The sequence below is a fragment of the Heterocephalus glaber genome, unplaced genomic scaffold (genome assembly GCF_053883595.1).
Source record: "Heterocephalus glaber isolate CG9 unplaced genomic scaffold, H.glaber_assembly_v1.0 deba00000676, whole genome shotgun sequence".
Taxonomy (NCBI): domain Eukaryota; kingdom Metazoa; phylum Chordata; class Mammalia; order Rodentia; family Bathyergidae; genus Heterocephalus; species Heterocephalus glaber.
In genome coordinates this window covers 26,333,359-26,347,593 of record NW_028258156.1, presented here as the reverse complement: position 1 = coordinate 26,347,593, position 14,235 = coordinate 26,333,359, and the positions used below count along the sequence as shown (strand labels likewise).

The 14,235-nt window shown below is 38.0% G+C and overlaps 1 protein-coding gene across 2 annotated transcripts in view; it reads right to left on the bottom strand.

Moving 5' to 3' along the window:
* Rsbn1l (round spermatid basic protein 1 like) overlaps window positions 1-14,235 on the bottom strand; it is an 85,770-nt gene that overhangs the window by 12,786 nt on the left and 58,749 nt on the right. For both annotated transcript variants that reach the window (XM_087206728.1, XM_004839829.4), the window contains exon 6: window positions 13,100-13,267. In XM_087206728.1, coding sequence (XP_087062854.1) covers window positions 13,100-13,267 — 168 coding nt within the window. The remainder of the gene's footprint in view (window positions 1-13,099; window positions 13,268-14,235) is intronic.

Here is a 14,235-nt window from a genome sequence, read left to right as displayed (position 1 = left end):
TCAGAAGAAGGAAAATCGGTGGGTTTGGAATGAGGCGTAGGCTAGTTTCCCTAGACCCTTTTTAAGGGGACTAACAAATTATAAACAGCCTTAGCCTTTGTCATTCAAACAGAATCCTCACTATAGCATGCCTCAAGTCTGTTTTGTTTATATTCTATGTGTAATGTACCCAGTTGCTACCTTCTTAGGTTATATTTACCATGTATCTGCGTTTAGTGTTCTACCCAATACTGGCCTCATCTTGACAATCTTTTTGTATTCTCAAGTAGTAAATGCTTTGGGTAAATAAAAGATTCTAATCAAAAAATATATATATGTATATGTACCAAATACCAGCACACCCAACTATATAAGACAAATATTAATGGGCATGAATACAATTGTAATGGAGGACCTCAATACTCCACTGTCACAAATAGATCAACTAGACAAAAAAAAAAAATCACCAAAGAAATCTTTTGGAAAAGTGAACTTAGTAGATGTCTACAAAGTGTTCCACCCCACAACATCAGAATACACATTCCCCTCAGCTGCACATGAGACATTCTCCAAAATAGACCATATACTAACTCACAGAACATGCTTCAGTAAATCCAAAGGAATTGAAATTATCCCACGCATATTATCACACCACAGTGTAAAGAAATTGGAAATCAATGGCAAAAGAAATCACAAAACTGTCAAGAAGACATGGAAATTAAATAACACCCTCCTGAACAACCAATGGGTCACAGATGAAATTAAAGAAAATATTAAACAGTTTCTACAATTAAATGATAATGCCAATAACAACATACAGGAATCTATGGGACACAATGAAAGCAGTTCTACGAGGGAAATTCATAGCAGTGAATGCCCATACTAGGAAAACAGAGCGAGCTCAAATAAACAACCTAATGTTGAACCTAAAGCTTCTAGAAAAAGAAGAGCAAGTGAAGCCCAAAGCTCGTACAAGGGAAGAAATTATAAAGATCAGAGCAGAGATTAATGTAATTGAGACTAAGAAAACGATACAAAGAAACAATGAATCAAAGAGTTGGTTCTTTGACAGATTAAATAAAATTGACAAACCCATAGCCAACTTTATCAAGGAAAGAAAAGACTCATATCCATGCAATTAGAAATGAAAAGGATAAAATCACAATGGCTCCTGCAGAAATCCAGAAGATCATGAATACCTACTTTGAAAACCTGTATTCTTTTTTTTTTTTTGGTACCAGGGATCAAACCGGGACCTTGCGCTTGCAAGGCAGGTGGCAGAACCACTGAGCTAAATCCCTGGCCCCCTGTATTCCAATAAGATGGAAAACACAGAAGAAATGGATAGATTTCTGAATTATCAAAGCTTAATCAAGAAGATATAAAAATTCTAAATAAACCAATATCAGTAAATGAAATTGAAGGTGTTATTAAAAACCTACCAACAAAGAAAAGCCCAGGTCCTGACAAATTCACTGCAGAATTCTACAAGAAATTCAGAGAAGATCTAATGCCACTACTTTTCAAATAATGGAACTGAAAGGGAAGCAATATTCCTAAATTCATTCCTGGATGTGAGCATTACCCTGATTCCAAAACCAGAGAAGGATCCAACCAAAAAAGAGAACTATAGGCCAATCTCCCTAATGAGCATAGATGTAAAAATCCTCAATAAAATACTGGCAAACAGAATGCAGCAAATCATCAAGAAAATTATACACCATGACCAACCAGGATTCATCCCTGTGATGGAGGGATGGTTCACCATACACAAATCAATAAATATACTATATTAATACAGCCAAGGACAAAAACCATATGATCATCTCAACAGATGCAGAAAAAATGTTGGACAAAGTCCAACATCCATTCATGATAAAATCTCTACAGAAAATTGGAATAGTCTTTATCTCAATCTGATAAAAGCCATCTATGACAAACCAACAGCCAACATCATACTAAATGGTCAAAAACTGAAAGCTTGGCCAAGGATTTATCTCAGTGGTTCCACCACCTGCCTCACAAGCGGAAGGACCCGAGTTCAATCCCCGGTACCAAAAAAAAAAGAAAGCTTTCATTCTAAAATCAGGAACAAGACAAAGATGTCCACCATCATTACTGTTCAATATAGTTCTGGCAACATTAGCCAGAGCAATGAGACAAAAGAAAGAAATAAAAAGAATAAAAATAGGAAAAGAAAAAGTTAAATTATCATTATTTGTGGATGACATGATACTTTACATAGAAGACCCCAAGAACTCCACCAAAAGACTTCTAGATTTAATAACCAAATTCAGTAGAGTAGCTGGATACAAAGTCAACACTCAAAAATCAATAGCTTTCCTCTACACGAACAACAGACTCACTGAGACAGAAATTAGGGAAACCATGCCTTTAACAATAGCATCCAAATAAATAAAATACCTAGGAATCAATCTAACGAAGGAAGTAAAAGACCTTTACATTGAAAACTACAATACTCTGAAAAAGGAGATTGAAGTGGACATCAGAAAATGGAAAGACATCCTTGTTCTTGCGTAGAAAGAACCAATATAATGAAAATGGCCATACTCCCAAAATTGTTATACAGATTTAAACCAATCCTGACGAAAATACCAATAGTATATCTCACCAGAATCAGAGGAAATAATCCTAAAATTCATTTGGAACTCAAAGAGACCTAGAATAGCAACACAATTCTAGGCAACAAAGCCACTGCAGGGAGCATCACAATTCCTGAAGTGAAATTATACTACAATCCTAACTGTGATAAAAACAGCATGGAGCTGGCAAAAGAAACAAACCCAACGAACAATGGAACAAATTAGAAGATGCAGAAGATCCAGACACACTCAGCCACCTCATCTTTGACAAAAGAGCCAAACACTTTCACTGGAAGATAGCCTCTTTAATAAAAAGTATTGGAGGGCCGGGGATTTAGCTCAGTGCCACCGCGCCTGCCTTGCAAGCAAAAAAAAAATGTGCTGGAAAAACTGGCTTTCCACATGCCAAAGATTAAAACTAGACCCATATCTTTTACCATGCTCTAAACTAAAATCGAAATGGATCAAAGATCTAAATATTAAAACAGAAACAATAAATTTGCCTGATAGGATAGAGCTCTTGAAGACATTGGTGTACGCAAAGACTTTATGAACAAAACCCCAATCACATAGGAAATATCACAAAGAATCAACAACTTGGATCTCATCTTATTAAAAGGCTTTTGCACAGAAAAAGAAACCACCAACAGAGTGAAGAGACAACCCACAGAGTGGGAAAAAATTTTGCCAGGTGTTCCTCAAAGAACTAATATCTAGAATATATAAAGAACTCAAAAAAACCAGAGCCCCAAATTTAAAGACCCAATCCAAAAATGAGCATCTGAAATGAACAGACACTTCTCCGATGAAGTACAAAGAGCAAATAAATATATGAAAAAATGTTCACCATCACTCTTCATTCAAGAAATGCAAATTAAAATAACACTGAGATTTCATTTCACTCCACAAAGAATAGCTGTTATCAAGAAATCAACCAATAAAAAGTGCTGGCAGAGCCATGGGGAAAAAGGAACCTTTCTCCGCTGTTGGTGGGAATATGGACTGGTGCAACCACTGTGGAAATCAGTGTGGAAATTCCTCAAAAAACTAAAACTAAGGTGCTGGGGATTTAGCTCAGTGGTGCCGTTGGCTCCCTCTCAAGCTCAAGGTCCCGAGTTCGATCCCTGGTACCAAAAAAAAAAAAAACTAAACTAAATCCACAGGTTCCATTCCACCCAGCTATTCCCCTTCTTGGTATCTTCCTAAAATAATTAAAAGCATCATACCACAGCAATATATGTACATCCATGTTGATCATGTTTATACCGGCACAATTTGTAATAGCTAAATCTTGGAAACAGCCCAAATCCTATCAATGGATAAATGGATAAAGAAGTTTTTTTTTATGTGGGAGTACTACTCTGCCACAAAGAAGGATATGCTTGAGACATTTCTAACTAAATGGATGCACCTTGAGACCATATTCTTAAGTGAAATAAATCAGACACAAATGTTTAAATATCACATTGTTTCTGTGGTGTGAGAAACTGAAAGTGTAAATAAGGACCAAAATATATAATGGATATTGGGAAATGGGAAGAAAGTGTTCAAATGGGGAGGGGAACAAGGAAAGGAGGAAGGAGGGGAAGGAAAGGACAAGGAAAAAAAGAGGGAATAGAAGGAAAAAATGAAAACAAAGCTTTTGCAAATGAGAAGGGGAAGAGGGGCTGTAGGGAGGGGAGGGAAATGAAAAAAAAGCAAGATATATCATGTATAGATACAAATTCCCTATGATGAATGTTATCATTATGTACCAATAAAATGTACCAATAAAAGAAAATAACAGAAAAAAACCAAAAAACTATATTTAAAAAGTTAAGTGAACTAAGTCAGAAACAAAAGCTTAACTATTGAATGGTTTCTCTCATATGAGAAACAAACAAACAAATAAATAAATAAATATATACACACACACACACACACACACAATTACAAATAAAGACCAAAATACAAGATAAATAGGAACTGCTTGGCATGGTGGCTTATGCCTGTGATCCCAGTACTCAGGAGGCTGAGGCAGGAGGATCTCTGCAAGTTCAAGGCCAGCCCATGCTACACAGTGAGTTCAAGGCCAGCTTGAACTACATAGTGAGACACTTCTCAAAAAAATTTTTTAAAAAAGATAAATAAGAAGTGAGTTCAACTACTTCCCCAAATTACCTCTTCTGTTGTTTCAAAAATATTTTAATATATATATATGTGAAATTGTTTCATTTATAGTACTCTAGTTTATCTTAGTTCATTGAAAGGAAACTTTTGTGTTACTACCTCTTTTTTTCTTCTTATAAAACTCCTTTTGGTCTATGTCTTACATGCTGAGTAACTACTTTCTTTTTTTTTCTTTTGTTTTTTTTTTTGGTACCAGGGATCGAACTCTGGTGCTTGCATTTGCGCAGCAGGCGGCAAAATCACTGAGCTAAATCCCTGGCCCCTGAGTACCTACTTTGAAAATAATTATGCGTGGTATAATAACTATTGTTATTCTACATACATGCCTACATACATACCTGGCTAGGAATCAACCTAACCAACGAGGTGAAAAATTCTATAATGAAAACTACAGAACTTGAAGAAAGAAACTGAAGAACATGTTAGAAAGTGAAAATCTATCCTCTGTTCCTAGATACAAACATATTACCCAAAGCATACTATAGATTTAATGCAATCCCTACTAAAATACCAACAACATTCTTCACAGATTTAGTATATGTGCTGCTGAAGCAAGCACTCTTCACAGATTTAAGACAAAATACAATTCTAAAATTTGTATGGAATCAGAAGAGACCCAGAATAGTGAAAACAATCCTGAGCAAAAAGAGCAAAGCAGGAATCATCACAATACTGGATTTTAAGTTATACTACAAATACAGCATGGCACTGGCATAAAAATAGACATGTAGACCAATGGAGTGGGAACACATAGACCACAGGAACAATCCCAGACACCTTCAACAGTCTGGTGTTTCACACAGGGGCCAAAGAGCATATGCTGGAGAAGAGACAGGCTATTTAGCAAAGGTATTGGGAAAACTAGTTAACCACCTGCAGAACACTGAAACTATCTGTATCTTTCAAACTGTATTAAAATCAAATCAAAATGGATCAAAGACCTAGATATAAAGACAGAAACTTTGAAACTGCTGGGGAAACACTTGAAGCCATAGGCATACGAAGGACTTCCTAAACAGAACTCCAATAGCACAGGAAATAACATCAAAAATTGACAAAGCGGGGCCGGGGATTTAGCTCAGTGGTTTCGCTGCCTGCTGCGCAAGCGCAAGGACCCTAGTTCAATCCCCGGTACCAAAAAAATAAAAATAAAAACAGACAGAGGGGGCTGGGGATTTAGCTCAGTGGCACCATGCCTGCCTCACAAGTGCAAGGTCATAAGTTTGATCTCCAGTATTAAAAAGATTCTGCACAGAAAAGGAAATGGTGATAGTAAAGGGACAATCTACAGATTGGGGAAAAAATTGCCAGCTACTTTTCTGACAGAGGACCAATAATATACAATACATAAACATGATAGTTAACTGATCCTGTCAATTTGAGTAAGAAACACCCAACTAAATTGGATCAGCACAGTTCTGGGTGTGGCTGAAGGGATTTACTGAAGACAGAAGACCAGCCCTGCGTGTGTTCAACTTTCCTATTCAGATTTGCATGGCACACTACAGTGAGCTCCAGGGCTTCGACTAGATCCTTTAGACCTCCAGGGCATAGACAACTTTTGCACTCTTCCACACTGCCTGGGCTGATAACCTGAGCAGTCACGGGGGATGCCCAATCACCTGATGAGGGGACAGCAGGGGATGAAAGACTAGTATACAAAGGACGAGAAATAAAGAATAAGGGGGGGCCTGGGAGATTATCTTTAGCTCTCTCCTGGCTAAGACCACGAGCACTGGATTGGTCAAGATTTATGATAATACAGCATAGCAAAAGGGTGTACAGGCAGATGTAGGGAAGAGCAGAACTAATGCACTAATGAGCCAGGCTGTAAAGGGGAGTAACTATGCAGTCTTGTGAAGGACAGGGCACCTTTAACAAGCCACCTGCGTTATCTTTAGCTAACAGAGAAAGGCTACACAGAGTCATAATTCTCAGCTGCAGTGTTTCCTTTCTCTTAGAGACCAGAGCCTCATTGATCATCAAGACCTCAATTGTTACCGTTGCCAGAAGGAAGTCTATCTCCGAACACCAGCCAAAAGGTCAATTAGCAATTCATACTTAAACCTTGCAGTCACTCAGAATCTTAATCAATGGTCAAATTCACAAGCCAATCAATAGTATCTAAAGCCTGCTTAGTGTGGTTTCAAGCTGGTCTCCTGCATCACACCTGACTCTGGGCAGCCACTCTAAGCCTATCTTATAAATCCTTATATTTGTTGTATATCTTGCATTAAATCTGTTTGTCTATCAAGCACTGACTGATACAATAAAGAACTCAAGAAATAAGCAGATGAACTGAATAGGCACTTATCAAATGAAGAAGTACAAATGGGCAATAAGTACATGAAAAATTCATCATCTTAGGCCTGCACTGGAGAAATGAAAATCAAAACAACTCTGAGATTCCATCTTACCCCAGTGAGAATAGCTATCACAAAATGCAACAAATGCTGGCCAGTATGTGAAGAAAAAAGAACCCTTCTACATTGTTTGTGGGAATGTGAACTACAACCACTAGGAAAATCATCATGGAGATTCCTCAAAAAATTAAAAATAGAAATTCTTTTTTATACCTCTCCTACACATATTCATATGGTATTTGACTTATGTCTCCATTAAACTTTAACAAAACAAAAATACCTGGAGGAAAAATTAGAAAAATTCAAAGGAGAAGTACATAAATCCAAAATTAGAACTGGAGATTAACAAATAGACAAAATCAGTAAGGATATAGAAAACTTGAACCATACCATCAAGCAAGTTGACTTACTTGGCATTTCTAGAGCACAAAACACCAAGTTTATAGTCTTTGAAGTGGACATGGAACATTCATTAAGATAGTCCATAAAAGAAACCAAAAAAAACTAAGGATTGAAATCATACAGAATGTTCTCTGACCACAAGGAAATTAAATTAGAAATAATACACACATTATAAAAACTTTGGAAAAACTCTTCAAATATTTGAAATTAACACTGTTTTCAATAACCTATGAGTTAAAAAAGAAACCAAACAGGAAATTAGAAATATCATGAACCAAATAACAATGAAAACATGGCATCAAGAATTGTGAAATGTAGCTAAAGTGGTGCTTAAAAATTTAATTTTAAATATTTATATTAGAGAAGAAAGGTCTCAAACCACCCAAGATTCCAGCTTAAGCTAAAAATGAACAAATTTTTGTCTTAAAAAAAGAAACAGCTGGAAAAATGGCAGCATGCTCAACAACAACTCAGCTTCTCTGAGATACGAAATCCAGACACTGAAAAATAACAACTTGGGGAAGGAAAAAAGAGAGAGAGAGAGAGAGAGAGAGAGAGAGAGAGAATGATTAAAGAGATACCCACTATAGTCCCCAGGTTTGCTGTCTTTGTAGATTCATCTCCCTTCTCCACGAGCCACGAACCCAGGTGAAAGTACAGACTGCCCCTTTCCTTCTTCGTATTGTGTTCTAATTCCTCCACAGGCTTTAATTTTCTTCTCAGATCCTTCTTGGTTCTCAGGGATCTACTAATCTCTCTCTCACTGTGAGAAGGTAACACTGGGAACCCTGAAGTGAGGCCATCCATCCCATGGCTGCTCTGAGTCCGGGATTCAAACAATCGACCTTTCCCTGGAATGGCATTCAACCAACCACTGTCTCCTGGGATATGGTGGGCACTTGGACTGGACTCACTCACCAGCTGCTGCCTGCTTCAGGACTCGTGTGGGAGCAAAATCTTGTGCTCTCCCTGCAGATCAGTGACTGTGTGAGAGTCAGCAGGGAGACAGCTATGGTTCAGAAGCAGGGGCGAGCCCTGAGAGATTTGGGCTAAAGGACACAGACCATGCCCACACAGCCCAAGGCCAGGCTGAGCCTGAGCTGCTCTCGATCTGAAAGTAGCAGCACTGGAGCCCTGGCCCTAATCCAACTGCCTGCTGGTACCTACGTCTAGCACAGACCTGGTCCCTTCCTCATCTAGAGGTGTGAGCAGGGTCCCATCTTGACTTGGATGCTGCCCCAAAAGTAGAGACCGCACATAAGAAAACCGCACATTCAAAATCACAGAGAAATGTCTTTCATTCTTTTTCTTTGGGGGAGGGGGTGATTGGGTGCACTGTTCTTTTGTTTTGTTTTTCTTTTTTTTCTTTTCTTCTTTTCTTTCCTCCTTTCTTCTTAGCTAGTTTATTGAGGCCTGGGGGATTTTCTTTTGTCTTTCTTCCTTGCTTCTTATCTCCTTTTCTTCTTTTTTTCTTTTCTTTCTTTATTCCTCTTTTAACTTTTAAATTTTTTTCCCTTTTAATTTTTTCTCTATATATGCTTTCTTTTTTCTTCCTTTCACTTTAATCATCTATTTCTCATCACTTTTTTCTGTTACTTTTACCTAATTCTATAAACATCCTACTCCCCAGTAGGATCCTTTGTACAACTTCATTTTCCTCCTTCTCATATATCATATAATTTAGGGTTTCAAATTTTTCCGCTTGAGTTTTCTAGGAATGTACTCTAGTATTAGTAAGGTCACAGAGGTAATCTGAATCATCTAACTTCTTCTTAAGAGCAGAACTCAAAACACTATGAGAAGGAAAAAGAAAAAGGCAACTTCCTCAGTTGGCTTACTTCAATGTAAGGAAATAATAATGAAAGGATCAGACCACTTTTGCATCACAGCCACTGCTAGATTCTAGATCTGCAATGTCTCCCAAGGCCTAAGGAGGGAAGGCTGGGTCCCTGGGGTGATGTCAGTGGGACATGGTGAACTTTGGGTAGGTGGAGCCTAGCGGAAAGTAGATTCTAAAGGGATTGTGGGTCCATCTCTGGTTTGTGAGGTGAGCATTTTGGCTCTATCACATGCTTCCACCACAATGTGCTGCCCTGGCAGAGGCCTAAAAACATTGACTGTGCTGCATCACAGACTAGAACCTCTAAAACGATGAACCCAAATACATCTTTTCTCCTTGTAAGTTAATTATCCCCAAGTATTTTGTTACAGTGATGGAAAGTTAACACAGGCACAAAGCCTTCCTATAGCACTAACAAAGTCACTTCTTACCATCATTAGTATTAAGAGATTAAAACACAGCACTGATACGGTGTCATAGTTACTTTTCTGGTTGGTGAGACAAAATGCCCAACACTGAAAGTTAAAGGAAGAAAGGTTTATTTGGCTCACAGTGTGTACAGGTTTCAGTCCATAGTTGGTTGGCTTCAACACAAGGTGGCATGGCAGAGGGGCATCACAGAGGAGAAGCAGTTCATGGCAGGCAGAAGGCAGCAAAAGCAACAAGCAGCAAAAATAGCAGCCCTCTTTCTGTCCCTTATATTCTATCCTTTAGGGTGGGTAGCACTCACATCCAGGGTGAGGCACCCTTAATCCTAGCATCACAGGTGAATCAATCCCAGGATCACATCCTTAATCCCAGCATCACACACCCTGGATCCAGCCACCTCCAAAAAGCTATGACCATATGAGCCTTTGGGGGACATCTAGATACAAGCATAACATATGGGAAGCAAATTATTTTGCAACAGTGACAAAAAACTGTTTCTGCTAGCAATATCTCCCTCATTCCAAAATAGATCTCACAGTCTTAGATTTGGTCATCTGATATATTAGAAGTTTGGTAATGGTCCCTTTCACTGTGAAACTGGTAGCCATGAAAGTCGTTTTTCATTCAACACGTATTTCCTGGCTCTACAGATGGCCTATAAAGCAGAGAACACAATCCATAACTCCTGGTCACATATCAAGTGGAAGAATACACACACATACAATAATTTAAAGGAACTTAAACCACAAGCCGTAATTCTTTTGTCTCACTGCCAGGCGGCTCTGATTTGAATTCAATTGTTCTGCTGGCTTGAACCACCAGGAGCACATGTGTGACTGTCTCATAGGGTGGGCTTATACATCTTCTCAGAGGGTCTTTGATTACAATGATGCAAAGAAAGGCACTGACTTAGCAGACCAGATGTCATCATATTACAGCTCCTTATGGAAAACATTAAAATGGTATCAAATAATTGTAATACAGCCATGGGCCTGCCTGGCAAGCGTGAGGCCCTGAGTTTGATTCCCACTACCAAAAAAAACAATAAGGGGGCCGGGGATCTAGCTCAGTGGTTTCACCGCCTGCTGCGCAAGCGCAAGGACTCAAGTTCAATCCCTGGCAGCAAAATAAAGCAATGAGGTACTTGTAAGATTTCCATGTTAAAATTTGATAAACTGTTCACAAATATAAATAAATTTATTTTATTTACCGAAATAAATTTATTATTATAATTTTTAATTGGTATGAATAGTATTAATGAGCATTTATTTATATTTGGGGAGTAATTATTCAAATTCAAGCAACTAACTAGATTAGGTCCATTTATACACTGTTTATTAATTTTATTAGTAAAAATAGCCATAAAAGTGATCATAGCCATTTGTACCACCGGTGGTTCAAGCCAGCAGGAACATATTCAACAAAGTGTGAGGCCTTCAAAGCAAGAATATTTACCTCCAAAAGGCAGTATAAACCTGTGGCTGGCTTTATTGAACCATATATATAAATCAGATGTTATCCTAAGTAGATCTTAATGCTACTCTTAAATTCTTTATGTCAAACATTTCAGAAAAAGCTCATTAATTTTAAAGAGATGGAATTTGAAATGATTTCCAGAAATAAACTTGTCTTTAACCTTTAACAAAATTAATATTTCAAACTAGATTATAAGAACATAGAAAGTACAGGAGAACCACAGATGTTTGAAAATTACCATTTAATTTAAACGTAACTCATAGACTACTGAATTATAAAATATTTATTATAGTCTTCTTAAGAACCTCGTAGGGTTAATTCAGTACAAGCTACTTTGTGTACCCAGCAGTGACAAAGCTTCATTTATTTTTGAAAAGTCAGTTTATACTGCCCTCTCCCCTACTAAGTATCAATTCCAAAATATTCCTATGCATTTTCTCCTTTTGCCACAGGGCCAAGTTTATACTGGTAATTGCTGAAAACAGTACTTCTTCGTGTAGAAAATATAGGTTATAATTTTTGTAAAACTTTAGAAAACTCTACATGTGATATTTTAAATTTTTAGAATTAGGGCCAAGGATTTAGCTCAGTGGCACCGCGCCTGCCTCACAAGTGCAAGGTCCTGAGTTCGATCCCTCGTACAGGGGAAAAAAAAGGTTTTTTTAAAATAAAAATTAAAAATTTTTAGAATTAAAAACTATTTTAACTTAGAAAAGTTTCCTGCTTATGTGGTATCTAATTAAACTGCTTTAATAAGCAAAATATCATATTCCAATTCATGTTTCATAACCAAACAATGCTCAGTTTGAAAAGTAAAAATCTAAGCAAACTTAACAGTATAACCCACATGTATACAGGTCTGCCATATGTGTTTCATGAATTTAATAAATGGAAAGTTAATGTATGGGATGACACCCTAAGCCTATTAAAATATAATAATCTACTTTTTTTAAACCTTACGAAGTTTTTTTTTTTTATTCACCAGAGACTGTGGGGAGAATAGGAGAAAAAAGAGGGAGGTCAGTTCAGTGTTACAGGTAGGAGAAGCAAGTAGTTCTGGTGTTCTACTACACAACAGGGTGACGACTATCGTTAACTATAATGCATAGCAGACCTCAATGATAGAAGTTTAAGGTGATAGATAGGCTAACTACCCTGTTTTGATCATTACAGAATGAAGGCATGAAACGAGACGTCATACTTGTTAAATATATCATTATATATAATTGTAATAAATATTACTTGATCGGCACATGATTATATTCATGCATATACATGTATATTATGTAATATTATATTTACATGTATGTATAATCATTATGTGTCGATCAAGTAATAATAAAGACCAAAAAAATCTTCAAAGGAAAACATACTCAAAGTGAAACTTGTAAGCAAAGTTTGGAAAAAAAGACTACAGACAGACAAATACTTAAGAGATATTAAACCTAAAAGTAAAAAGATAACGTAAGTCTAGGGCCAGATCTGAAATCGGTCTCAGCTCTACCCTTGTTAACTGTAAGAGTTAGGTGAAAGTTATTTGATAGCCCTGAGCCTCCGTTTTCCTGTGTAATAAATAGGGGGCAAAAAGTAGTTGATAAAAGTAAATGAGACTACATCTGTGTGCATATAGTAAGCACCAAGTAAATCCAGGTTTCCTTTTACCTTAATTTTTCCCCCTTTACTCACTTAGAAAATTAAATTATTTCACTCAACCCAAATGACCAGATTCTAGCAATGTAAAATCTTCTTTCACGTAACTATGCAATCAGGATATCCAAATATAGGCGGAAATGAGACTTTCTCCCATGCCTCCCCCACGCGGCCGCAGCTGTACACACCACTCTCCACACTGCACGGCCTTCAGCACCCCCACGGCAGCGGTGGTCTGCCGCTCAAAGCCTTGGCCAATGTGATCGGCGTGGGCTCGTGTCCTGTCTTCAAAGAGCATCTCACGAGGCTCACTGGTTCGAGGTAGGTACTGGAGGTTTTTTATTTCATTGGTAGTTCTGTTTTTTAAAAAGAGTAACATTTATATTCTGAGGCTCATTTCAAACATTCAATAATCACATAATTCAGACAAAAGGAAACTGTAAATTAGCAGCTCTCAAATCAAGTTTGTTTTTTTGGTTTTGGTACCAGGGATCGAACTCAGGTCCTTGTGCTTTCGAGGCAGGCAGTGGAACCACTGAGCTAAATCCCCAGCACCTCAAGTTGTATTTTTAAAATGAACAAGAATTCCCCTAAGTGGCAGCTGTAAGGAAAACCTACTTGGATAAGATCCGTGGTTTACCCCGGCCTCCCTCCAGAGCAGTCCCCTCTTGACTGCATTTTCACCTTCTGCCATCTGTTACCTGTGTTCAACTGTGGCTAGAAATTATTAAGCAGGAAATTCTAGAAATAAACTATTCCTAAGTTTTCAATTGCTCATCGTCTGAGTAGCATTATGCAATCTGGTAGCATCTCCCTCAGCTTTGGTCATCTCTCAGTCCAGGAAACCCAGCCTCCCCCATCAGTCACTCTGCAGCCTTCGTTATCAAATGCAGCACTGTCCTGGCATCAGAGTGCTTCTGCTCAAGTCACCCCTATCTTACTCAACCATGGCCCTAAAGGCAAAGTACAGATGCTGAAAATTCAGGTCTGCACAGAAAAGCCATGAAGTGCTTCCTTTAAATGAAAAGGTGAAGTGAAGTAAGATATGTTGAAAGACATATCACATTCCTATCTTTTGTTACAGCGCATTGTTATCATGATCATATTATTATTAGTTATTGTTATTTATCTCTGGCTGAGCCTAATTACGAATTAAGCTCCATCCCAGGTGCATGTGTACGGGGTTCAGTACCTCAATCAGTCCCAGGGACCCCCTGGATGAGGGCTGGTCCTATCCCCAGGGGAAGGAGGTCGATGGCACCCCGAGTCTTCGCCTGGGGCTTGGGTCTGATCTGCGTGGGACCCTGCCCCACTCAGGTTATTT